The following is a 27,298-nucleotide window of genomic DNA, read 5'->3' as shown; positions in this document are numbered from 1 at the left end:
CCCTTTAAGGAGCATTCTTGAAGGCTGGAAATGGTACTTGTCTAGCAGTCACATGACCCTAGATTTGAGCCCCAGCAACCACTGTATATAGCAAGATATTATGAACTTTTTTTGCCAGTCCTGGGGCTTGGTCTCAAGGCCTAGGTACTGTCCCTGAGCTTCTTCTTTTTTTTTTTGCTCTAGGCTAGCATTCTGCCACTTGAGCCACAGCACCACTTCTGCCTTTTCTGTTTATGTGGTACTGAGGAATCGAACCCAGGGCTTCATGCATGCTAGGCAAGCACTCTACCACTAAGCCACATTCCCAGCCCAGATTTGGAGCTTTTGACATCAGACTCATTATATTCTTTCATTTACAACTACATCATCCATCCCACAGTTCATTATTATATATTGATTTGGCCTCTTGATGCCATCAGCAATTTAAGTATGTTGGATCATCATAATGATGGCACCTTCTAAACCTTGCTACTCAAAGTGTGGCCCACAGAGCAGCAGTTTCAGTACCACCTGGGTGAAGAGTCTTAGCCTCCATTCAACCTTCTGACTCACAGTCTGTGTTCATACAAGATCCTTTATTATTCAATCACGTCTTAAAGTCAAAATAGCTCCTATAAAGGCTGTGTCTCACCAAGGAGGAGGGATCAGGTCTGTAGTTGGTCTTTCTCTATAGCATGTGTAATGGATTCTTCAGCTTGGACTAACTCTTGTGTGTTTGTTTCTCTCTCTCTCTCTCTCTGTGTGTGTGTGTGTGTGTGTGTGTGTGTGTGTGTGTGTGTGTTGGTCCTGGGGCTTGAACTCAGGAATTTGGCACTATCCTGAGCTTTAACGCTCAGGATACCACTTGATAGCACTCTATCACTCAAACCACAGCTTCACTTCTGGCTTTTGGTGTTTAATTGGCAATAAGAGTCTCATGGACTTATCTTCCCAAGAGCTGGCTTTAAACGATGGTCCTCAGATCTCAGTCTCCTGAGTAGCTAGGATTACAGGTGTGAGCCATTAGTGCCTAGCTACCCATGCTTTTTTTTTTTTTAAGCAGCAATAAGTTGCAAATGGAGATTTCATTTTAAACTGTCCATATATGCATACAACACACCTGACTGGACTCCCTTCCTCTGCCACTCCCCATCCTTTCCCCACTTCCTTCCAAACCCAGCCCGGCAAACTTCATTGCTCCATTTTCACAGGCGTGCAGAAGGTACACTGATGTCAAAAGCTCCAGTGCAGAAGGTACTTTTCCTTCCTTAGACTAGAGTGAGGGAGAGAAGGGCAAGGAGAAACTAGTAGGCTGAGGTTTAAAGAAAGGCATACCTTTCCCGCCACTCCATGTTTAGAGTCTTTACTTTCAGCACTTTATGCATTATGGTTCTTAACAGTTCTCTGCCCCATAGATTCTCTAGACTAGGGAAAGAGTTAGTTCCTCTGAGATCCTCCTGGAATACTCAGTTCCAATCTTGCAGAACTGTGCTCATGCACTGGTAGAAATTAACATGGCTACAGAATATGGAAAGAAATGTTCTAGAATGTGCATTTGATTAGGACAAACTGACTCCAAAATTGATTTCATTTTATTAGGCAAAAATCCTGGGTAAATGTATTAATTTCTATAGATTTCTAAAGCAGCTGTTCTAACCATTGCTGACGTTTGAAGAGGCATTACATTTCAAGCCTCCCCCCTTCCCCATCTCATCAGATGGGCTTAAAAACAGATTTTACCTATCTCTTCTGGGCCTGATGCAGGGAGTTTACAGAGACCCCTGGTGGCTGCAAAGTGAAATACCTTGGCTTTGTTAGAAGAGAAAGAATTTGAATTCTGTCTAAAAATTTCTTTTTGAATTTTATTCTTTTTGGATTTTTGTTCTCCAAATTTTCTTAGCAGGATTTCAATAGATAATATATCTTTAAAATCGACTTTGGTTATTTTTAAAAATTTTAAAGCTTTCAGTCTCTTCCTTTAAAAATCCTTGATGAGGTAGGTGCTTTGAACAATTGTATGGCTGTGCTAAGTCTTACACACTTATAATGCGATGTGAGGTTAGAGAGATTTGCGTCAAATACAAATTTAAGGGATGCCAAAGGCCTCAGTAAAGAATATAAGTCCAGAATATAAGTCTAGTGCTGATGGCTCATGCCTGTAATCCTAGCTACTCAGGAGGATGAGATCTGAGGATTGTGATTCAAAGCCAGTCTGGGCAGAAATGTCTGTGAGATACTTATCTCTATTAACCATGAGAAAACTGGGAGTAGAACTGTGGCTGAAAGTAATAGAGCAAAAATGTTCAAGGACAGTGTCCAGGCCCTGAGTTCAAGCCCCATGACAAAAAAAAAAAAAGAATGTAGGTCAAGAGGAGGGCAGTGAGGGGGCACATGAGCGTAGGGAGGAAGGGCAAGCAAATGCAGTCATTAAGTAAAAACTGAATTCAAGGGATGTGATGGGTAAAGATGGGGGAGACAATGAAGGCTGCTACTGATCAAGATGCATTGTACTCATACCTGGCTTTTGGGACTGAAACCACTTGGCATAACTACTTAATATAAAAATAAGTTTTAGAAAGAATATGGTAAAATTTGGATATAATATTTTCCTTTTCTTCTCTTTCTTCTCTCCTCCTCCTATTCTTTTTCTTTCTTTTTTTTTTCTAAAAAAATTTTTGAGACAGTGAGGCTGGAGATATGGCTCAGTTGGTAGAGTGCTAGCCAATGAGCGAACGTGTCAGGTACTGAATTCGAGTCACGATCTTGTACCTAACCAAAAAAATATAAAGGTAAAATAATTTGAGACAAGGTGTCTCCAGGTCACTTTTTTGGGCTGATCTTAAACGTGTGAGCTCAAACGATCCTCCTGCCTCAGCCTCCCGAATAGCTGGGGCTGAGTCTGGCTTCACTCATTTAATGCAAGAAGTTTAAAAATCAACTTTAATTCAAATTTCCATTATAAAAAAGGATATCAATATTTAAAATACAAAATCAGTATTACTGGCTTCCCAGGCCCCAATATGACCCACTAAAGGCACTGGAAAAACATTCATGTGCCTGGGAAGCAAGTTTCCATGGTCAGTGGGTGTGTGCCTGGCCCCCCTGCCTCTTCTCATGCATGGCCGCCCGGGGCCTTGAAGATTTTCTGGTTTCCTCTTATTCACATCAGGTATACAGAGCCCAGATCAGGGCAGTGATAGGTGAGAAGAAGAAATGGAGCCAGACCCAGAGAAACATAGACTCTATGGTTTCCCTCATTGGTAATAATTAGTAGATGTTTAAGATAGTCCTATCAGAGGATCACAATAGCTCAATAGCTATGTCCATATGATCACATAAGATGATGCTAAGCGAAATGAATTCCAAGTTATGGAATTAGGTGGCTTATCATTGTTATTGGTGTTTTTTAAATACTATACAAAATTATGCCTTTTTCTTTTGTTTTTCTTCCCTATGGTTTTACCCTTTTGTCACTGTATTTGGTTTTGGTACCCTGGGTATTGTATATATGTTTGTCTGAATCAGAGAAGGGAAGGCGGACATCAAATTGGTGAGACAAATGGTAAAATGCGAACCGATGCAACAGCAATACTTACAACACAATATGCTGTAAACCAACTGTGCAACTTGTGGGGGGGAGGATTGGGGAGGCAGGAAGGTGGCAGAAGAATGAGGGAGGAGGTAACAAGTTGGATAAGAAATATACTCACTGCCTTACCTATGAAACTGTAACCCCTCTGTACATCACCTTGACAATAAAAAAAAATTTTTTAAAGCCATGGGCTGGGAATGTGGCTTAGCTGTAGAGTGCTTGCCTAGCATGCATGAAGCCCTGGGTTCAATTCCTCAGTACCACATAAACAGAAAAAGCTGGAAGTGGTGTTGTGGCTCAAGTGGTAGAGTGCTAGCCTTAAGCAATAGCAACTCAGGGACAGTGCTCAGGCCCTGAGCCCATGCTCCAAGACTGGCAAAATAAATAAATAAAATAAATAAAAATAAATAAAAAGACATGGATAAGAGAGTGTTAGAAATGGTTCCAAAGAAAATCTCAGAATTAATCTTCTAGCTCTCCTTATTTTCCATGATCCTCACCTGGCCCCCACCCCCTCTCTCCAAGGACATACTAACCTCCTCCTCCTTCCCAATAAGCTTTCCAAAGCCCATTCAATCCCTTGCTTTGGTGTGAAGGACCCTCAACAGTTCATGTACCGGAAGCTCAGTTCCCAGGTTCCTGCCATAATGGCATTGGGAGGTGACTGGGGTTTGATGTGGTCATAAGGAAGAGATGAGGTATGCTCCTTCTCTCTTGCCATTATGAAAGCAAGAAAGCCCTCTCTGGATGCTGGCTCCAGACCTGTGGACCTCCTAACAAGGTGACAATGCATCTGTCCTTTACAAATACTCAGCCTCAGTTATTCTCTTATAACAGGACAAAGCAGACTAAGTAGACCGGAGCCAATGGGACTTAGCCATGAAGGGCAAGGGGCAGAGAAAGCCAGTCTTGGTTCTTTCCTATATAAACCATTTTTTTAATTCCCAGGTACCAGGATCAAGGCAGGGGCCTGGGAGGGGGTGGGATAGGAGAGGACTTGCGGTCTTCTCCCAGGAGTTCAAACTAGGATTTGCAGCCCTGAAGTAGTGCTGAAATGATGGAGCACAACAGGTCTCTTCCAGCCGCTTCCCAGGCTGGTCATTGGCATCAGAGAGGCTAAGATCCCAAACAGAGAAATGTGCAACTGAAGGCAGGTCGGCTCTAAGAGAGGATGGGGGTGGGGGTGGGGGTGGGGGGGAGAAACTCTAGGAGCAGGAAATTCCCAAGGCCAAAGGTTTATCTGCTCCTGGTAAGGAAAGACCTTAGAAATCAGAAGAAGCCAGGAGATACTTCAGTATATCAAACAGTGTCATGTTTTATACCTTTTAAGTATATGCCCCTAGGGGACTTAGGGAGACTAACACGTGGCCTCTGACAAAGCCCAGACATCAGAGCCAGCTACAGTCCTCCAGATCACTCCCCCGAACATATCAGATAGTCTGGATCACATAGCAGCCACTCTGCTGACCCAGAAACTGCAGGACCTACCTGCCCACGCCTCCTCACGTGCGCCGGCCTCTGGTCAGCAACTTCTCCAGTGGGCTGTCACCGACTCCCTGCCCCTGTGTGCTTCCTGGGGCTGCCACGCACCAGGTCTGTTTCCCATGAAGTCTGTGTAATAAGCTTTTGGATGAGTACGATAATGCTCACTCCTGCAAATGCCAAAATGAAACTCAGGGAAAAATTATTTCTATTATTCTTGATGGGCGAGAGCCCGTGGAGTGACAGTGTGAGGAACTGGCTGAGTGGCACTCAGCGCTGGCCCCACCCCACCGCGTATCGATGGTCAGCAGGCAACTCATTGCCCCACGCTTCTCTGCCAGCAAGGCTCCATTGGATGCCTGCTACAATGTTCCTGAGCCTGATTTCTGCATCTGATGATCTGCCTGGGGGTCACTGAAGTGTGACCTATCATCTGTTTTTGTAAATAAAGTTTTATTGGAACACAGGCACGCACATTCATTTTGCCTATGACTGCTTCCACAGTTGAACGGTAAAAGAAAGAAAAAAGAGGAGTAGTTATAAAGACCATATGGTCTCCAAGCAGAAAATATTTACTATCGAGTTCTTTGCAGAAACAGTTTGCCAATCTCAGTGACAGATGGAGACCCAGTAACGCGCAATGTGTAAAATAACATTTAAAAGACAATTACAGGGCTGGGGATATGGCCTAGTGGCAAGAGAGCTTGCCTCGTATACATGAGGCCCTGGGTTCGATTCCCCAGCACCACATATACAGAAAACGGCCAGAAGTGGCGCTGTGGCTCAAGTGGCAGAGTGCTAGCCTTGAGCAAAAAGAAGCCAGGGACAGTGCTCAGGCCCTGAGTCCAAGCCCCAGGACTGGCCAAAAAAAAACACAAAAAAGACAATTACAGCTGAGTGTGGTGGTATATGCCTGCAGTCCAGCACTTGGGAGGCTGAGGCAGAAGGATCACAAGCTTGGAGCCAGTTTGGACCATGTAGTAAGACCCTGTCTCAAAAATAAAAATGTGGGGGCTGGGGATATGGCCTAGTGGCAAGAGTGCTTGCCTCGTATACATGAGGCCCTGGGTTCGATTCCCCAGCACCACATATACACAAAATGGCCAGAAGTGGCGCTGTGGCTCAAGTGGCAGAGTGCTAGCCTTGAGCAAGAAGAAGCCAGGGACAGTGCTCAGGCCCTGAGTCCAAGCCCCAGGACTGGCCAAAAAAAAAATAAATAAATAAATAAAATGTGTATCTATATGCAGATATAGGCTACTATATATGCTATATATATAGCCTATATAAATTATATAATGCATTATATAATTTATACCATAAATGTATATAGAGAGAATGCATTATGTGTATATGTATATATATTTATATATATTTATGTATATATATATATATGACTACTATAGGAAGGCTTGGTGTAGCTCACTGGTAGAGTACTTCCTTAGCATATGCAAGCACCACAGAAAAAAGCAAAAAATAAGTGACTACTGAGCAGGGTGTGATGGCATACTCCTATAATCTCAGTACTGAGAAGACAGGAGGAGGAGGCGCTCCAGCTTGAGATCAGTTATATAGTGAGACCTTGTCCCAAAGAAAGAGATGGGTGTGGGTGGCTCATGCCTGTAATCCTAGCTACTCAGGAGGCTGAGAGCTGAATATTACAGTTCAAAGTCAGCCCTGGGCAGGAAAGTCCATGAGACCCTTATCTCCAATTAGCCACCAGAACACTGGAAGTGTAGAGTGCTAGCCTTGAGCTGAAGAGCTCAGGGAGAGTGCCCAGGCCTAGAGTTCAAGCCCCACCACTGAGAAAAATTATTTTTTTAAAAAAGACTACTAAAATAATAAATAAATCCACTGTGGATTAAAAATAACATTAACACTTAAATTACAAAAGAAAATCATCAGGTATTGGTGGCTCACACCTGGAATCCTAGCTATTCAGGAGTCTGAGATTTGAGGATTGTGGTTCAAAGCCAGCCTAGGCAGGAAAATTGGTGAGATTTCTATTTCCAACAAACTACCAAAAAAGCTATAAGTAGTGCTGTGTGTCCAAGCCTTAGAGTGCTAGCTTGAGCACAAAAGCTCAGAGACAGCATCAAGGCCCTGAGTTCAAACCCCAGGACTAGCACAAGAAAGAAAGGAAAGAAGGAAAGGAAAGGAAGAAAGAAGAGAGAGAGAGAGAGAGGAAAAAAAGAAAAGACAAAAGAAAATGGAGGATGGCAGGACTGGAATGCATCGACCATGGTGCAGGCTGTGTCAGATGAAACAGCCATTCTCTAAGAGGTCTGCTCAGAAGTTAAGATGGGAAGAGAAAGATAGAGGGAGGGGAGTTGCATAGGAGGTAGTGGGGAAAGGAGGAGGAATAAGTAGGGATGGTAATATACGATTTCTGCTTATGCATTTATTTATTTATTGCCAGTCCTGGGGCTTGGACTCAGGGGCTGAGCACTGTCCCTGGCTTCTTTTTGCTCAAGGCTAGCACTCTGCCACTTGAGCCACAGCGCCACTTCTGGCCATTGTTTGTTTTTTCTTTCTGTGTATGTGGTACTGGGGAATCGAACCCAGGGCTTCATGTATACGAGACAAGCACTCTTGCCACTAGGCCATATCCCCAGACCTGCTTATGCATTTCTTAGTTGCACTTTTCCTGATCCACTCTTTCCATGGTTTATCACGTTTATCACATTTTTATGTCACACACTGATTTTAGGGCTCCGTTGCATTAACTCACTTATTCTTTGAAACAATCTTAACATTGGGGCGTGAGGAAAATGTCTTCCCCATGAACAGGAGTTAGGCAATTCAGAACATTCTCAGCGAATGGGCCTGGGCGTCCGTTCTACGCGGAGGATCGATGCCTGATGACAGATAGGGTGACTCATCAGACAGCTGTAACCTGATCGAACAGAAATATCCGATTTCCTCGCTCCCGTTCCAGGCAAGCAAATTATCTTAATTTGGTTTCCATGGCAGTTTCCTAAGACAGGAGGAGGAAAGGACAGATATGAGTTCCCAGACTACATCAACAATTGGAAATTAGCATTCTTTGGTGGAAGCAAAATTAGATCACATATAGAAATGACTTTGAAATTATATAAAATAGCATTTGGGTGCAATGGTGTAGCCTCTCTCTGTCTCTGTCTCTCTGTGTCTCTGTCTCTCTCTGTGTGTGTGTCCTGAGGCTTGAACTCAGGGCCCAGATGATGTCCCTGAGCTTTTTCGCTCAAGGCTAGCTCTCTACCACTTGAACCACAGCTCCACTTCTGGCTTTTTAATGATTAGTTGGAGAAGAGTCTCATGGATTTTCCTGCCCAGGCTGATTTCAAGTCTTGATCCTCAGCTCCTCTTGAGTAGGATTACAGGCATGAGCCGCCAGTGCCCAGCTAAGAATCTAAGCCATCAGGAAACTCAGTGGCGCATTTTTCCCTTCTCATACGTACACATATTGTCACACATTTCCTATGCAAGATGTGTGCCCAGTGGGACAGCTGAAGAAGTCTCAGATGCCGAGGTGGTAAAGCAACCAGACAGCCACTGCAGAGCTTCTCTTCCTCCCCATGCTGTGTGGCAGGAAGCACAGGGGCCTCTGGCTGGTGGCTCCCTGGCTGAACCGTCCAGCCTTCCATCCAGCTGACTTGTTGCTGCTGGCGCAGAATGCTTCCATTCTGCCCACACAGGGTCTCTGGGGCCACAGGCTTGCCCTGTGTTCTGCTCCCACCTTCTCTTCTTAGGTCTGTTTGGATGTGGAGGTGGCAAGAGACCTCTGGGCAAGCTTCCCCTGACCAGAACTGGCCTAACCCACCCCAGGATCCTGGCATCTTCACTACTCAAGCTGCTAGTCTCCAATTACCAAAGGGGTGGGGAATGGGTCTCCACCGCCATGGGAGTTGACAGAGAGACAGCAGCAGTGGGGACACTTCGTGCACAGCTCTTTCCCATTCACTGTAGGAGGTGGATGTCCCCGCTGTCTAGCCGGAGCTTTCTACAAGTTCAAGAGAAAGATGAACTGGCCACATTCTTGCATCTTGTTTTGCTGGATTTATTTTGCTGCTTCCAGACTGAGAGGTGAGGCTGGTACTATGCACCCAGTGGGGCTTGTCGGAGGCTATTTCTTTAGTGGGAGGTGGGATGGGACAGGAGAGACAGAGTGTTTGTGTATTTCCCTGACGTGCCACAGCAGTGACCTGTGTACACACTCAAAGCCTGGTGCCAGCTGACGTAGATCATCTCCCGTGTTTGACCTCAGCCCGGGGCTCTCGCTCTTGAAATCCACACAGCACTCTGCATGTTGACCCAGGCCGCTTTCTCTTTTGAGCAGCTGTGGAAACAGCCGATGGAAAATACGCTCAGAAGTTGTTTAATGACCTTTTCGAAGATTATTCCAGTGCTCTTCGTCCGGTGGAAGATACAGATAAAGTTCTAAATGTCACGCTGCAGATCACTCTTTCTCAGATTAAGGACATGGTGAGTCACACAGAGCGGTGGCACTTGGGGGGTGGGGGGGAGAGGGGCACTGGAATGAAAACAAGCATGCCTCCTGAAGGGAATATCTTCAGGGGGTACTTGTAGGGGGCAAAGTAGACTGTCCTGTGCCCCAGCTGGTGGGAGGAGAGGAAGCCAGCAGATGGAGCCTTCCACAAAATGAATGAGTTACATATGATCCAATGTTCACTAGTGTTATTATTTCTTACCATGTGGTTATCAATACTAACAGACAGTTTGGGGTAATCTAAAGAAAGGTATTGCCGAGTGCTGGTGGCTCACTCCTCAAATCCTAGCTACTCAGGAGGCTGAGATCTGAGGATCGAAGTTCAAAGCCAGCCTGGGGCAGAAAAGTCTGGGAGACTTTTATCTCCAGTTAACCACCAGAAAACTGGAAGTGGTGCTGTGGCTCAAAGTGGTATAATGCTAGTCCTGAACAAAAAGAGCTCAGGGACAGCATCCAGGCCCCAAGTTCAAGCCCACGACTGAAAGGAGGGAAAAAAAGGTATATGTTGTATGATTCCACTCAGGGGAATTTCCCCAAATGTAAATTGAGACAGAAAGCAGAGCTGTGTTTATCAAGGGCATTTGAGCAGTGATTGCTTAGTCATTAGGGGGGCTTTCTTTGGGGATGATGGCAACATTCTTGAATTACCTGGCATCATTGGATGGCATGATATTGTGGGTGTATTAGAAGCTGTATTGTATACATTTAAAATAGCTAATATGGTGATTTTTTAAAAATAAATCACCATTTTAAAGAATGGTGGTGGCGTTCTTGCTTATTTAGCCCCTGAACTCTGTTTAATTGCACAGTTATCAGGCTGGAAGGACTTTTCTTCTGGGCACGGTAGAGATTTTCTGGTGGCCTCTGGAAAGTATATCATTAGTTGCTTCATTTTCAGAGAAAATGGGGCAGCAGGTCTATGCAAAGATCTAAACACTTCAATAGTTGCCTCCAGTCTGGATATAGAATCAAGAAGGGACAAGTGTGTTCTCAGTAGTCCATCAAGCTGATAGAACTAAATGTTCTCACGTGTTAATGAAACCCTTGAGGCTTATTCTTCACCTTCCCATTATAAAGAACAGTGTTGTGAAGATGGAGGGCATGCATACAGCTCGAGTGTCTACAGGATAAAGTGACATCTGGATTCCTTGTGCAGGATGAAAGAAACCAAATTCTGACCGCCTACCTCTGGATCCGCCAGAACTGGCACGACGCGTATCTCACGTGGGATAGGGACCAGTACGACGGGCTGGACTCTATTGGGATACCTAGCGACCTTGTGTGGAGGCCAGACATCGTTCTGTATAACAAGTAAGTGTGTCAGAGCTCAAGAGTTCCTGGAAGGAAACTGCTCATTGAATGGAAGGCAGAGAATGTATACAACATGCACAAGGTTGAGTATTAACCCATATGCCCTTAAAGAAGGCTCATGAATTCCCAGGTAATAAAACAATAGCTCCTAAAAGCTTAGCAATGGAAGGAGACCATCCAATTCTGCCCATAGACTGCCTTTCAGCAGAGGGACTGGAAGCTGCTTTTGTTTCCTAGATACTCGGGCTTACCTGAGCAACTGGCACCAATTAAGTGGTTTTAAACAGAAATGTGTCCTCTCAACTTCTGGAGGCTGCAAAAGGAGCTCAACGTGTCACAGTTGCTTCTGAAGGCTGCCAGGGGAGCCTGTTCCGTGCCTGTCCCTAATGTCTAATGGCTTGCTGCCATCATTGGCAGTCCTTCAGATGAGGAAGCATTACCTCTGGCTTTGCCGTTATCTTCACACGTTTTCCCCTGTGTTTTCTGTACCCAACTGTATCTATTTATCTATCACGGATTTATCTATCTATCTATCTATCATCTATCTATCTATCCATCCTCAATCTATCTGTCATCTATTCATTTAGTTATTTTGTTCTGGTACTGGGGACTGGGGCTTGAACTCAGGGCCTGGGCTCTATCTCTTAGCTTTTATTTGCACAAAGCTGATGACCTACTACTTGAGCCATACCTCCACTTCTGGCTCTTTTTTTTTTTTTTTGCTAGTTTTGGAGGTAAGAATGCCATGGGCTTTCCTGCCTAGGCTGGCTTCAAGCCATGATCCTCAGATCTCAGCCTCCTGAGTAGCTAGGATTAGAGGTGTGAGCCACTGTCACCCAGCCCAATAACTTCTGTCAAAGTCCTATGATAATGGCTTAGGTGCCCATCCTCCTTCACTGTGAGTTAGTTCATCTTAACTAATATTACCTACAATGACAATTCTTCTACAGAGGCATGTTCTGAGATGCTAGCAGAATAGAACTTCAAGATAGGAATTTTTCGGGCTTACTATTCAGCCTGTAACTATGGAGCTTACTGTCCAAGATTACATATCAGTCACAATGCTGCTGCTAAAATTAAGTAGGAATGGACCATCTAGAAGCTGGCCCATGGACTCTGTGTAGGGTAAACTGAATCACAAGACAGATGGCTCTTTCTTATTCTTGGAGCAAGGGCCATTGTATGCATCTGTAGGGAATGTTTGTGCTTCTCAAACTGTAAAGTGCACAAGACTCACCTGGGGACTTTGTCAAAATAATTCTGGGGTCTGGGGTGAGCCTGTGGGTCTGCCTTTCTACAAGTTCCACCTAGGGTGGGGGTGTTGAGAGGATTCAGGGTACACTTTAAGAAGAAGCCAGACCTCTGTTTCTCCATCTATTGTTGAGGGAACTTCTCTCTTGTTAGTGTGTGCGTGTGTGTGTGTGTATTTAGGAACCAAAGTTCCTGTGGATTGAGACAGGTTCTTCTTTGACTTTGAATAATGTCAATGAGGGGTATCTCATGGAGATCCTTAGGTGGAGCCTCCTGGTGGTGGCAGCCTGGATTTACTCTTATTCCTTTACTTAGCTCACCCAAGGGTCATGGCCTCTTGAATCATAGCCCTAAGCCTACTCTCGGCCAATCCTGCCAAGAAAGACAGAACTCAAGAGCTAATGCTTTAGCACTCTGGTTCACCCTTCCTCCCTATACACTTGTGCACTCTCTCTTTCTCTTACAGAATGACCTACTTGTTCCACCACTCTCATTCAAAGGATGCAAGAGAATGCTGAGGTTATAGACAACATAGATGATCTCTTAGTAGCTTTCTTCTAACAATTCTACCTAGAAAGCAAACAGAACTCAGGTTCTGCTTCTTTCTTGCTTTGATTGGCCAAAGCAATGACTAGCTTGCTCTAAAATGCTTCTGTGTGGCCTTGCCCTGGCACCCCCATAGTAGCAAAGCAAGCTCTGTGCTCATGAAAGCACGCACACAGCTCCCCTGCCTGGCATGGCCATTGGGGAAGGAGTAGTGACAAAAGGAAAACAGAAGTTTTGCCCCCAAAAACATTATGCATAGACGCAAACAGAGTAAAAGAAGATATATCTAGACCAATAAGATTATGAGTGAATTACTTTTTCCATCTGTTTTTCCCAAATGTTTGCAATGACAACCATGATTTTATTACAACAAAGCAATTTCATATTCTTGTGCCTACATGAACAAAATCAGGTGAGTAGATGGTAGCCTTGACAGGATTTTTGTTGTTGTTGTTGTTCATTGTGGGGCTTGAATTCTGGGCCTGGGTGCTGTTGTTAAGATTCTTTTTGCTCAAGGCTAGTGTTCTACCACTTCCAGTTTTCTGGTGGTTAACGGGGAATAAGAGTCTCATGGACTTTCCTACCCAGGCTGACTTTGGACTGCAAATCTCAGATCTCAGCCTTCTGAGCAGCTAGGATTACAGGCCTGAGCCACCAGCACCCAAGCAGGTGCAGGGACTTTGAAGGACAACAACTTGGCCATGGTTAGTCACAGGAGAGGGGGAAGAAATGGCCACATTAGAGGCAATCCCATACTGTTCTGCCTCAGTGACAGACAGGTGGGGACGCGCTGCTAAGGCTGTTAAAGGCACCCGCAGCAAGCTGTCTGGCTTAAGTTAAGCTGCTCAGTTCCCTTAGCAAGTGGCTGTCATTGTTCCCATCTTACCTGCAGAGCTGACGATGAGTCTTCAGAGCCAGTGAACACGAATGTGGTCTTGCGGTACGATGGGCTCATCACCTGGGATGCGCCAGCCATCACCAAGAGCTCCTGTGTGGTGGATGTCACCTACTTCCCCTTTGACAACCAGCAGTGCAACCTGACCTTTGGCTCCTGGACCTACAATGGCAATCAGGTGGACATCTTCAATGCCCTGGACAGCGGTGACCTCTCTGACTTCATCGAAGATGTGGAATGGGAGGTCCATGGCATGCCGGCAGTGAAGAACGTGATGATCTATGGCTGCTGCTCTGATCCTTACCCGGACGTGACCTTCACTCTCCTTCTGAAGCGGAGGTCCTCGTTCTACATCGTCAACCTGCTCATCCCCTGTGTCCTCATCTCTTTCCTCGCTCCCCTGAGTTTTTATCTCCCAGCAGCCTCTGGGGAGAAGGTCTCCCTGGGAGTGACCATTCTGTTGGCCATGACTGTATTTCAACTCATGGTGGCAGAGATCATGCCGGCCTCAGAAAACGTTCCTCTGATCGGTGAGTGCAAGCATCTTACTCCTTTAGCTAGCTTTGTAGAGAAAATGGTGTGTGTGTGTGTGTGTGTGTGTGTGTAAAACAACTGGGTTGACTTAAATTTCAGTACAGATGGTCACCTAAATATCTGCATTCGTCATCTTTGAGTATAGATATGGTTGTTGGAGTCTTGGGTTTACACGAAAAAGCTGTGAGTCATAGCTTAGAGTTACAGTTCTCAAAGTGGTGGCCCCTGGAGCTGGAGCAAGAACATCACTGGGAACTCTTAGGCAAATTTTCAGGGCCTCTGGAAGGGTGACCTGGTGATCTGTTTAAACAGGCCTTCCGGGTAGCTCTGCTGAGCTATCTGTGCAAGTCTGAAAACTACTGACTTAGAAGGAGATGGCTCTGGTTTTGAAGTCAGAGAAGCCTTCCTTGGAATATTGACTTTACTGCTTGCTCTTTGGTAAACCTGAGGCACATTGCTTAATCTCTTGGTCTCTGCTTCATCTTGTGCAAAACTTCTATAATTGCTACCTCCTGAGCTATTGCTTAGCGTAGGACCTGGCATAGGATCCCTTCTGAGTCAACAGTTACCAGTGTTGTCTTTTCACATTGTAAGGACTTTCCCCAAGGGAAGAATGGCAAACAGACCAGAGAGATGAGCCAGCATTTTAATCCTGAAATCTATACTTAATAGAACAAGTCTCCACCTTTACTAGGTAGAAGAGCAATAGGAGGATTTAGAAGGTAGGTTTCTTCACCCAGAGTTTGGTTTATGCAATGTTGACCAAGTTTTAGGGATCATTAGTGGTTCTAAAACAAATACATAAGCAAACAAACAAACAACAAAAGAAACTCAGCAATAGCTGGGTACCAGTGGCTCACACCGGTGTTCAGAAGGCTGAGATCTGAGGATCGTGATTCAAAGTCCCCTGGGAAGGAAAGTTCCAGAGACCCTTTTTTCTAACTAACCACAAAAAAAGCCAGAAATGTTGGGCTAGGAATGTGGCTTAGCAATAGAGTGCTTGCCTAGCATGCACAAAGCTTGATTCCTCAGTACCACATAAACAGAAAAAGCCAAATGTGGCACTGTGGTTCAAGTGCTAGTGTTGAGCAAAAAGAAACTCAGGGACAGTGCCCAGGCCCTGAGTTCAAGCCCCAGGACTGGTAAAAACAAGCCAGAAGTGAAGTTGTGGCTCAAGTGATAGAGCACTAGCCTTGAGCAAAAAAGCTCAAGGACAGTGTATAAGTCCTGAGTTCAAGCCCCAGGACTGGCGTGTGCACGCACTCACACATGCACACACACACACACATACACACACACAAATCAGCAATAGTGAAATGTTCTTCCAAGTGAATGCAGATGGCAATGACCATCTCTGCCTCCCTGTGTCTTTAGCTACTTCCATCTGAGCTCTCTTATCATCTTCAACACCAATGTCCTCTCATTAAGGAAACCCCTCCACTACAACACCGTGGTCTTGACTTGCTGCTGGAATAGATACTTAGAATCCTGTTCTTATTTCCTTAAAATAAACAATGGGAGACATTACAGAACGCTAAAGGATTAAAGACCAACATCAAATTCATATTGCATGATCTTTTGTTCTCTACAAAATCCAATTATGGGGCTGGGAATACGGCCTAGTGGCAAGAGTGCTTGCCTTGTGTACATGAAGCCCAGGGTTTGATTTCTCAGCACCAAATATATAAAAAAGGCCAGAAGTGGCGCTGTGTGTGGCTCATGTGGCAGAGTGTCAGCCTTGAGCAAAAAGAAACCAGGGACAGTGCTCAGGCTCTCAGTCCAAGGCCCAGAACTGGCCAAAAAAAAAAAAAAAATCCAATTATAGGGCTAGGTATGTGACCTAGTGGTAGGGTAGAGTGCTTGCTTACCATGCATGAAGCCCTGGGTTCAATTTATCAGCACTACGTATGTAAAAAAAAAAAAGCCAGAAGTGGCACTATGGCTCAAGTGGTAGAGTGCTAGCCTTGAGCAAAAAGAAACCAAGGACAGTGCTCAGGCCCTGAGTTCAAGCCCAGGACTGGCAAAAAAAATTCCAATTATTCAATATTTCAACATTGCCATACTTTATGTCATGCCTGGCAACACACACACACACACACACACACACACACACACACACACACACACACCCCTTTCTGAGAAATAGACACAGAAGGTTTTCCTTCCAATTAGTAAAGAGAAAGAGATATGTTACATTATTTTATTTCTTGTGGCAGAAATGATTGGCAGCAATGCCATCCAATCACTGCCTATTTGAGTGTTTGAAGCAGGAACTCTGGCAAGTCCCAGTGAAATTCTACAGCAAGGTTCATGACTTCTAAAGAGAAATGGGTCAGAGAAATTGTGTGAGCATTACTTGTTATGTTTGTGATAACATGAATTTTTGTCTTCTTAGCATATGCAGATATCTTGAAAATGTCAAGAAGTCTGATGTGTTATTTGTAGCATCTATGACACCATTTTTGTTTTTGCTGCTTTTTTGCCAGTCCTGGGGTTTGAACTCAGGGCTGGAGCACTGTCCCTGGCTTCTTTTTGCTCAAGGCTAGCACTATACCACTTGAGCCACAGTACCACTTCCAGCTTTTTCTATATGTGGTGCTGAGGAATCGAACCCAGAGCTTCATGCATATGAGGCGAGCACTCTATCATTAGGCCATATTCCCAGCCCTATGACACCATTTTTTAGAAGCATGTTTAAGTTTTCTGTATTAAGTTGTAGCATTTGAATCATGTCTTTGACCCATGCTCCTTAGCTTATTAAGGATTCCCAATCTTTTTTTAAAGTTAACCTAGAGGTTTTCAACAAATATTAATGGATAATAAACATTATCAAATACGTTGCCTTCATCTGTTAAGATAACGATTTCTCTTGGAGCTCCAGCGGTGCAATCGGTACTTATAAGATAAAGACTTTGCTTTCCACTCATTAGTGTACTAAATTACAGCAAAGGTTTCCGGTATTGAAATTTTTGTATTCTTGGACCTCCTTTGACATAATATATCTAAAGACAATATAGGATTCTGTCAGGAAATAGTTCTACAGCTTTCTCAAGCATGGCTATAAGCAAAATATAGAATCAATGCTAAAATGATTTTTGTAAAATGAAGTTATCTTTTTTCTATTTCTGGAACTTTATAAAATATGGATTTCTGTCTCTTGAAGGTTTGATAAAACTCAATTATTATTTCTTTTGAGCTTAGAGCCTTTTTATGTGGAAAGAGGTAGTATTTTATTGGCTCCCATTTCTAGTGTCCTGTCTTCTTGCATTAATTTTGATATCTAATTTTTCTAGAAATGCCATCTAGATTATTAAGTATGTTAACATAAGATATTTGTATTATTTTATCTTTTTACTATATTCTTTTGCATTCTTTGCCATTCTCCTCCTTCTCTTTTAGCTCCTTCTTCTTGCGATGTGGTCCAGGCTGTCTTCAAACTCCTGGACTCAAACGATCTTCCTACCTCTATCTAAGCCACCGTGGACAGCTTTATTAGTTTTTTCTCAAAAAATTGTCTTTGTTTTTATTCATCTTCTTAGTTTCTCATTCTGGATTTCATAAATCTGTGCCTTTATTTAATTCCTCCACTTCCCTTATTTTTAGTAATCAGTTGCTTAAAGACAATTGCACTTTAAAGACAATGCCATAGTGCTTCCTTCCTCATCCACTAGTAACTCTCTTCCATATTAACAAGGTCGAAAGACAGTTTTAAGAACTGGGCTGAGTTCATTAACTGTTGTTGAGAGAGGAAACTTTTTTTTTCTCCATTATCTGATGAACATTTGCAAAAAACATTCAACCAAAGTCTGTGCTGAGAACTTTACATGCATGATCTCTGTTAAGCCTCACATACTTTGGTGAGATAGATACAATTAGAATACTCATTTTCCAGAACAGTGAACTGAGGCTGGGCAAGACTGTGTGTCTTGCGCTAGGTTATATGTCACGTGGTTGACAAAATGAGACCCAGAAAGTCTGATTCAAAATCAACCCTAGAAGCTGGGCACTGGTGCCTCATGCCTGTAATCCTCATTACTCAGGAGGCTGAGGTCTGAGGATCACAGTTCAAAGCCAGCCCAGGCAGAAAAGTCCACAAGACTCTTACCTCCAATTAAGTACCAGCGAAGCTGGAAGTGGAACTGTGGTTCAGGGACAACAGAGCCCAGGCCCTGAGTTCAAGTCTACCCTAGAGACCACAGAGTAGACCCCTTCCTTAGAAAAGATGTTCCTTTTCAATGAAGAAGGAGCATGTTACAACTAACAGCTGTCATTCCTTTCATTCCAGGCAAATACTACATAGCCACCATGGCGTTGATCACAGCCTCCACCGCGCTCACCATCATGGTGATGAACATCCACTTCTGCGGGGCGGAGGCCCGGCCCGTGCCACACTGGGCTAGGGTGGTCATCTTGAAGCATATGGCCAGGATCCTGTTTGTGTACGATGTGGGTGAGAACTGCCTTAGACCACGCCACCCCCAGGAGCCCGACCACCTCACCAAGGTCTCCAGCCAACTCCCAGAGTCGAACCTCAACACAGTGAGGGACAAAGATCTTTCCAGAAAGAAAGAAAGGAACAAACTCTTAAAGAATGACCTCGGATGCCAGGGTGAGACCCTGCAGGATCGTGACGGCTTCTGTCCGAGGTTTGAGGGGCTTACGAGAAACATTGAGTACATTGCCAAGTGCCTCAAAGACCACAAGGCCACCCATTCCAGAGGCAGTGAATGGAAGAAGGTGGCAAAAGTCATAGACCGGTTCTTCATGTGGGTTTTTTTCATCATGGTGTTTGTGATGACTATTTTGATCATAGCAAGAGCAGATTAGTAAGCGTGTGATATTTGGGGAGGAATCAAGAACATGTCTTTGGTCTCCTCCAATGTTCTTTCCAGCTAGGTTGTTTTTCACACAGAACTTAGAAGGTTCTGTTGTTTGAGCTTTTTATTTTCCCTTTGAAATCAATATTTTTATTTATCTTTCTGGCAGTATTGGAGTTTGAACTTGGGGCCTTGTGCATTTTCCTTCAGTTTGTATTAATGCAGGCTTGTATTTTGTGTTTGGTGATGCTGGGGTTTGAACTCAAGGCCCTGTGCTTGCTGGGAAAGCATTCTAACACTTGGACCTGCTGCCAGCCTCAACACATGCTTTTTGTTTTTTTTTCTTTTTTGTATGTGGGTACCAGTCTTGGAGCTTGAACTCAGGGCCTGAGCACTGTTCCTGACCTTTGTTCAAGGTTAGTGTTCTACCACTTGAACCACAACTCCACTTTTACCTTTTTTGGTAGTTAATTGGAGATTAGTCTCTCTTTCCTGTCCAGGCTGGCTTTGAACTGTGATCTTCAAGATCTCAGTCTCATGAGTAAGTAGGATTATAGGCACAAGCCACCAGCACCCGGCAAAACATTATGCTAGCACAGAACTATCAAATAGTGTATATAACTTTTCCATATTTTAGATTTCTTAGATCTCAAGATAGATTTGTCTAGAGCTAGACTGAGCAGGTTTTGTTGAGTACAAAAAATTGTATTTCAATTAGAGAGATCTCTGAGAGACACAGGTTTTGTTTTGGTCAGTCATGGGGTTTGAACTCTAGGCCTGGATGTTGTTCCTGAGCTCTTCAGCTCAAGGCTAGCACTCTACCAATGGAGCCACAGCACCACTTCTGGTTTTCTGGTAGTTTAATGGAGATAAGAGTCTCATGGACCTTCCGGCCCAGACTGGCTTTGAATAGGGATTCTCAGATCTCAGCCTCCTGAGTAGCTAGGATTACAGGCGTGAGCCACCAGCATCTAGCTAAGACACGGATTTTAAGCAAGGAAGTGGTAGAATCAGATTTGTGTTTCAAAAATAAGACTATAGGTGACAATATTTATTGTTGAAAAAAGAAAGGAAGCAGGGATCTGTTGCAATATGATAATGAAGGTTTGACACCCAAGATGGAAGGAACAAGAAAATGGAAACCATATATGGTCACAAAGCAAGCATAGACGGGAGTTGGTGCTCAGTTCCATATGGCCAGCTGAGGGAATGGTGTTCAAAGGAGATGCAAGGATAAGGAGGAATTGGCCTTCTTAGAGTGGAGGAAACTCACAAGCAGGAAAAGACTTACTACAATTTGCAAAAGAGAAAAGAGGCCTGCAAGACAGAGCAGCACAATCAAATCCATGACTCAAGAGATGTAAGAGTCAAACCTGGGGCTGGGCACAGTGGCACACAACTTAATCCTAGCTATGCCTGAGGAGGAAGTGGAAGGATCAAGGTCAAGGCTAGCCTGGGAGAGATTAGTATGACCCTATCTGAAAAACAAACTAAAGCAAATGGGGCTGGAGGTATGGCTCAAGGTATGCTTGCCTAAGGAAGCCTTGAGTTTAAACTCCAGCACAGAAAGAGAAAGAGAGAGAGAGAGAGAGAGACAGACAGACAGAGACAGAGAGAGAGACAGAGACAGAGACAGAGAGACAGAGAGGAGGAGGAGGGGAGGAGAGGAGGGAAGGAGGGAGAGAGGGATCCTAGCAAGGTAAGCAGGTCCTGGTTATTCAGACCCTTGTAAATTTGGAAAAGCCACAACCCACATGGCTTCTGGGTGTCCTGAGATATTGGTGCGTTTCTTGAGGTCCTGACCTTTGCTCTTTCTCCTGGGTGTCTCTTTTCCATCAGCTGAGGGCTTGGCCTTGCCAATATAGCCACAGGCAACCCTGGCAAATGGACAGGCAAACTGGAAACACAGGTTCTGGGCTGTGTGAAGCAATGGCTCTGGTCACTTACACTGCCTCCAGGTCCAGCAAGAAGCCTCCATCTTCCTCCTCTCGGGTTACACCTTTTGAAATATGACCTGGCTGGTAAGACTTCCTAAGCTTTCCTCCAGCTTTATAAAATAAAAGCCCCTGGCCTTTGTGTTCCTACCTCTGTGGTCTTTTCAGCCAAGGCTCCTCAGGATACCATCTGGGGTTCTAGCAAGGTTTAACTAAGGTCATAGATAAACACAGGGAAGGAAGCCATAGGCAGGCTTGGCAAAGCACAGCTCTTACCCCTCAGGGGCCTGAGCGGGAGTGGGAGGGCATGGTGACCTGACGCCAGGACAAGGGACAATGAGCTCTAACTGAATCTAGGCCACTGACCCAGCAGTTAAGGACTTGGGGGAGTATATCTGACCCCTTCTTTCCCCCACACTCCTCCCTGGGCTTACTGTATACCAAAGGCAAGCAGTCTAGGGAAGGTGTTGGTGTGCCAAGCCCACCAGAAACCTCTGCTGCCTGAGATACAGCGGGTCACTTCCTCCTTCTACAAATGCTTCTCTGTGTTCTCGCATGCTGTCTGTGTGTGTGCACACACATGTGTGTTGCTGCAGATGGAATCCAGGTCTTTGATGGAGATACCATGTGTTCTTTTTGCTTCTTAAGTGATACCCAGGCTGGCTCCAGTGTTTCCTTTTTTGGTAAGTATTGGTATCTTGGTGATGCCCTCCCAGCTTTCATGGTGGTTATTCCCCTCACCCCTCCTGACAATTGTCCAAATCATTTGTTCATTCTGAATCAGTAGATCAAGTTCCAAACCCTACTATCGCCCACTCAGACATGTCGTCGCCACTTCACACGAAATCACATTCATTGTGGCCCAAACTAAGTTTACAATTGATACTGCCTCCTAAAGCAGTGCTGCTGTTGTTTAGTGATTCACCATCAGCTTCATTATCCAGGCTAGAAATCAGGCACTTAAATCATTCTTAATTCTTATCCAAGATCATGTCAAACCAGACGATGATCCTGCCCATTTTACCTGTTAAATATTTCTTACTGTTAAATATTTGATTGTCTTCAGACAGGGCCTTGTTTCTAGTTTTTGCTCTCTCTGCCTGGACAGTAGTAGTATTCTAAGTGGGTTTCCTATTTCCACTTTCTGTCCCCTTGATCCCAACTTCCTCACCAATGCCACTCTTCTTGTAATTCTTCTGCTTAAAAATGTCAAATAACAAACTAAATGCCAACACGATAAAACACAAAATTCCTTAATATAAAAGATGAGAAGTGTGTGTGTGTGTGTGTGTGTGTGTGTGTGTGTGTATGTGTGTGTGTTCTTTTCCAATAGGAAGAAATGTCCTTGTGCTCACCCCTGTAGCATCAGTTGTTTTCTTTCCTGGAAAGGAACTATCTCCTCTGACTGGACCTCCTCTCTGAGGGTCTGAGCGCCCTGGGCAGTCAGGGTCTCCCTCATGGACGGGGATATAGACATAGATTCTTGGTGTTTGATGGTTAGAAAGGAAGGAGACAGAGCTGGTTTGCAGTGGGACACGTAACTCTGGCTTAGCTAGACACTTCCTTCACCCGAGACCTTGAATCTTGACATTATGTGTGGACAAATGAATACCCAGAGCCAAAGAAAACACATGAGAAGATTGTGAGGGCTCTTGCTTGAGAGAATATTGAAGGTCATGGTAAGCAGATCGAATTGGAATTGGAATTGGGCTAAGAACAAACAAACAAAAATTTAGCAGAATGAAGAGACAAGTTAGAAATTAATGTCAGCTGATGTAGAAAGGTAATATAGAAAAGTGGGAGTTGTTTTGTTTGAGGAAAATTACAAATCCAAAAAAGTCAAATCAAATCAGGCCTTTGGGTTATATAATATGCAAAAATTAACTTGAAACTGGCTAAAGACTTAAGTGTAAAAACCAAAGTGAAAATACAAATTCTGTGAGAAAATCTAGGAGATAGCATGTAGTGCCAGAGGAAATTGCCTGATGAAGAACTGTGACATAGCAGTAGAGAACTTGCTGAGCGTAGCTAGGGGCCTGGGTTGGAACCCCAACACTGCAAAACAAAACACAAAACAAGCAAGCAAAAACCAATCAATTCACACACACACACACACACACACACACACACACACACAGAGAGAGAGAGAGAGAGAGAGAGAGAGAGAGAGAGAGAGAGAAACTAACAGATGGTAGTTCATGCTTGTAATTCCAGTACTTGGGAGATGGAAAAAAGAAGATTGTGAATTTAAGGACAGCCTGCGCTATATAGTGAGACCCGGTCTCAAAAAGTAAGAAAAATTTAAAAACCAAGCCCAAACTAGAAACCAAAAGCTAAAAACAAAAGACAAATCTATTTGCTATATTATACTGTGCCCCCAATGTTGTGTGACAAAAGATGGAATGAAACTAGTTGATAAAGAATTAAATGAGGGGCTGGGAATGTGGCTTAGTGGTAGAGTGCTTGTCTAGCATGCATGAAGTCCTGGGTTTGAGTCCTCAGTACCACATATATAGAAAAAGCCAGAAGTGGCCCTGTGGCTCAAGTGGTAGAGTGCTAGCCTTGAGCAAAAGAAAGCCAGGAACAGTGTTCAGGCCCTGAGTTCAAGCTCCAGGACTGGCAGAAAAAAAAACAACCACAAAAAGAATTAAACGAGAAATAATACACTGGAATGTATCATTAATACAACCAATATTATAAATATTCCTAAGCACTGAGAGTAAACAACTACATAAAAAGAACATACTACCCATTTAAGAACAATTAAAAATATGAGTATGGAGGTTTCACAAAAAGCTCAATATAGACCTACCCTATGACCCAGCCATACCACTCCTAGGCATCTCCTAAACAGCAAACCCCAAGATATAAAAAAGACATTTGTACTTCCATGTTTATCATGGCACAATTCACAATAGCCAAAATATGGAAACAACCCAGATGCCCCTCCACAGACGAATGGATCCAAAAAATATGGTACTTATACACAATGGAATACTACATAGCGATTAGGAATGGTGAAATATTGTTATTCGCAGGGAAATGGTCAGAACTCGAACAAATAATGTTGAGTGAGACAAGCCTAGAACACAGAAAACAAAGGGGCATGATCTCCCTGATATATGACTGTTAACAAAGGGAGACGGAGAGACAGTAGAGACCAAGTCTGTGAATACTGTATATGTTCTTGATACATTGTGTATTGCATATATGTCTACCTGACCTAGACAAGGGATAGAAAAACAGGTTGTAAGATATCACAAGAAATGTACACACTGCCCTACTATGTAACTGCACCCTCTTTGTACAACACCTTGTAAAAAAAAATTATGTTCAATTAATTAAAAAAATCATTCAAAAAAATATGAGAAGATAATTTAGAAAAAAACCCACAAAAACTTGGGGCTGGGAATATGGCCTAATGGCAAGGGTGCTTGCCTTGTACACATGAAGCCCCGGGTTCGATTCCTCAGCACCACATATATAGAAAAGGCCAGAAGTGGCATTGTGGCTCAAGTGGCAGAGTGTTAGCCTTGAGCAAAAAGAAGCCAGGGACAGTGCTCAGGCCCTGTGTTCAAGCCCCAGGACTGGCAAAAACAAACAAAATCTCACTAATGACTAAAACAAAACAATTAAAACCACACAGTTCCCTAAAGGACACAAGAGTCCAGGAAATGCAAAACAATGGAATGTGACTTTAAAAAAAAACACTCAGCTGGCTGGCAAAGAACTTAAATGACATTCTGGCAGTTAGGAAGAGCAGAGAAGTGAGGATTACTCTCATACCCCACTAGGGAAAATATGAAAAACATTCTTTTTGAAAGTAGCCTAACATTTTAAATTATTAAAAATCTATCCTTTGCCATAGAAATCCCTTTTCTGGATATCTGGCTTGTAGAAATAGAAACAGCAGTATAGTAGATTTATAGGGTGGACTATTACATGGTCATTAAAAAGAGTAGTTTATGAAATGAACTCCAAAATATGAAAACAAGTGATTTATCATTGTTTTTGTTATTTTTAACGTACTATGTGAAATTATTTCTTTTTTCTTTTGTTTATCTTCCCTATGGTTTAGCCCCTGTTGTCACTGTATTTGATTTTGGTACCCTGGGTATTGTATATATGTTTGTCTGAATTAGGAAATGGAAGGGGAACATCAAAATGGCGAGACAAAGGGTAAAAGGCGAACCAATGCAACAGCAATACTTACAAGATAATATGTTGTAAACAAACTGTACAACTCAGGGTAAGGGGAATTGAGGAGGAGGGAAGGTGGGAGAAAAATGAGGGAAGAGGTAATAAGTTTGACAAGAAGTGTACTCATTACCTTACATATGTAACTGTAACACCTCTGTACATCACTATGACAATAAATTTTTTTTTTTTTTTTTGGCCAGTCCTGGGCCTTGGACTCAGGGCCTGAGCACTGTCCCTGGCTTCTTCCCGCTCAAGGCTAGCACTCTGCCACTTGAGCCACAGCGCCGCTTCTGGCCGTTTTCTGTATATGTGGTGCTGGGGAATCGAACCTAGGGCCTCGTGTATCCGAGGCAGGCACTCTTGCCACTAGGCTATATCCCCAGCCCAATAAAATTTTTTAAAGAGTGGTTTAAGGCCCTACTGAGTGAAATAGGAATTTCTCTGGGTTTTGTTAATAAAAGAGAGATACATAAAATACTTATATGATCATAATCTGTCAAGTGAATGGTGACAACACAATGTGTTTATGAATATGACTACCTAATCACAGAGAAAAATATGGAAAAAATAAAGTCCAGGGTATTAAAGTTAACATGAGAGTAAGGGGAGGAGAGAAGAAAGCAAGCCAGGCAGTGAAGGAGTCACAATGAAAGTCAACGTTTTATATATTAATAAAAAAAAAACTTTAAGGGAATTTTAAAAACTTACCTCTTTTGCAAAGCTTCATTTATATGAACTTCCAGTTGCTAGCTTATTCCCTGAGATTCTTATCTCAAAGAAACAACAAAAAGCTGAAAGTGAAGGTGTGGCTCAAGTGGCAGAGCACCAGCATTGAATGAAAAAGGTAAAGGATAATGCCTAGGCCTTGAGTTCGAGGAGGAGGAGGAGGAGGAGGAGGCGGAGGAGGAGGAGGAGGAAAGAGGAGGAGGAGGAGGAAAAAAGAGGAGGAGGAGGAGGCGGAGGAGGAGGAGGAGGAGGAGGAGAAAAGAGGAGGAAGAGGAGGAGGAGGAGGAGAAAAGAGGAGGAGGAGGAGGAGGAGGAGAAAAGAGGAGGAAGAGGAGGAGAAGGAGGAAGAGGAGAAAAGAGGAGAAGGAGGAGGAGGAGGAGGAGGAGGAGGAGGAGGAGGAGGAGGAGGAGGAGGAGGAGGAGGAGGAGGAGGAGGAGGAGGAGGAGGAGGAGGAGGAGGAGGAGGAGGAGGAGGAGGAGGAGGAGGAGGAGAGGAGGAAGAGAAGGAAGAGAAGGAGAGGAAGAGGAAGAAGGCTGAGATCTGAGCCTCACAGTTTGAAGCCAGCCCAAGCAGGAAAGTCTATGAGATTCTTTTTTTTTTTTTTTTTTTTTGGCCAGTCCTGGGCCTTGGACTCAGGGCCTGAGCACTGTCCCTGGCTTCCTTTTGTTCAAGGCTAGCACTCTGCCACTTGAGCCACAGCGCCACTTCTGGCCGTTTTCTGTATATGTGGTGCTGGGGAATCGAACCCAGGGCCTCATGTATACGAGGCAAGCTGTCTTGCCACTAGGCCAAATCCCCAGCCCAGTCTATGAGATTCTTATCTCCAATAAATTAATACACACACACACACACACACACACACACACACACACACACACACACAGCCAGAAGTAGAGCTGTGGTAGAACGCAAGCTTTGAATAAAATGTGGTAGAGCTCTTGCCTTGAGCAAAAAGCTCAGGGACAGTTCAAGGCCTTGAGTTTAAGTCCCAAGATCAGCACAAAAGACAAAACAAGCAACAGACAAAAACACCATGCAAAAACAAAAACAAAAATCAAAATATCCACAGCTGTGTCTTTTTCCATATCATGGCTACTAGGACATAATCATATCTTATTTATCTTCACATTCCATCAACACATGGGGCTCTGCCCGAGGGTGGCTATAACCAGCTACCACCCACTGAGTGGCTCATACCACCACAATTTATTGTCTCACAGTTCCTGAGGCTACAAGGTCAAAAGGGAGGTGCTGGCCAGGGCCTGTTCTTTCTGCAGTTTCTCAAGGAGAACATCTACCTTCCTGGCTTCTGGTTGCTGCCCACAATGCCTTGCGCGCCCTGGTTTACAGCTCTTACACTCTAATAGTCCTCTCGCCTCCATCCAACATGGTGTCCCCCCGCCCCCCCACGCAGGGTGTCTCTACCAACAAATTTTTCCCTTCCATAAGGATACCAAACCACTAAATTAAGACCTCATCCCTCAAACCAGGACCTCATTTTCACCAGATCTGCAGAGACCCTATTTCTTTTCTCTCTTTTTTAA

At 44.0% G+C, this 27,298-nt stretch overlaps 1 protein-coding gene across 1 annotated transcript in view; it reads left to right on the top strand.

The window, feature by feature from the left end:
• The window catches only part of Chrna9 (cholinergic receptor nicotinic alpha 9 subunit), a 54,585-nt gene extending 35,347 nt beyond the window's left edge, over positions 1–19,238 (top strand). The window contains exons 4-7 of the mRNA XM_048364121.1: positions 9,369–9,514; positions 10,696–10,850; positions 13,540–14,072; positions 18,362–19,238. Of these exons, the coding sequence (XP_048220078.1) occupies positions 9,369–9,514; positions 10,696–10,850; positions 13,540–14,072; positions 18,362–18,903 (1,376 nt within the window). The 3' untranslated portion in view covers positions 18,904–19,238. The remainder of the gene's footprint in view (positions 1–9,368; positions 9,515–10,695; positions 10,851–13,539; positions 14,073–18,361) is intronic.
• The last annotated feature ends 8,060 nt before the right edge of the window (positions 19,239–27,298 follow it).

The sequence above is a fragment of the Perognathus longimembris genome, chromosome 16, assembly GCF_023159225.1.
Source record: "Perognathus longimembris pacificus isolate PPM17 chromosome 16, ASM2315922v1, whole genome shotgun sequence".
NCBI classification, from domain to species: Eukaryota; Metazoa; Chordata; class Mammalia; order Rodentia; family Heteromyidae; genus Perognathus; species Perognathus longimembris.
This window is presented reverse-complemented; position numbering and strand designations above follow the sequence as displayed.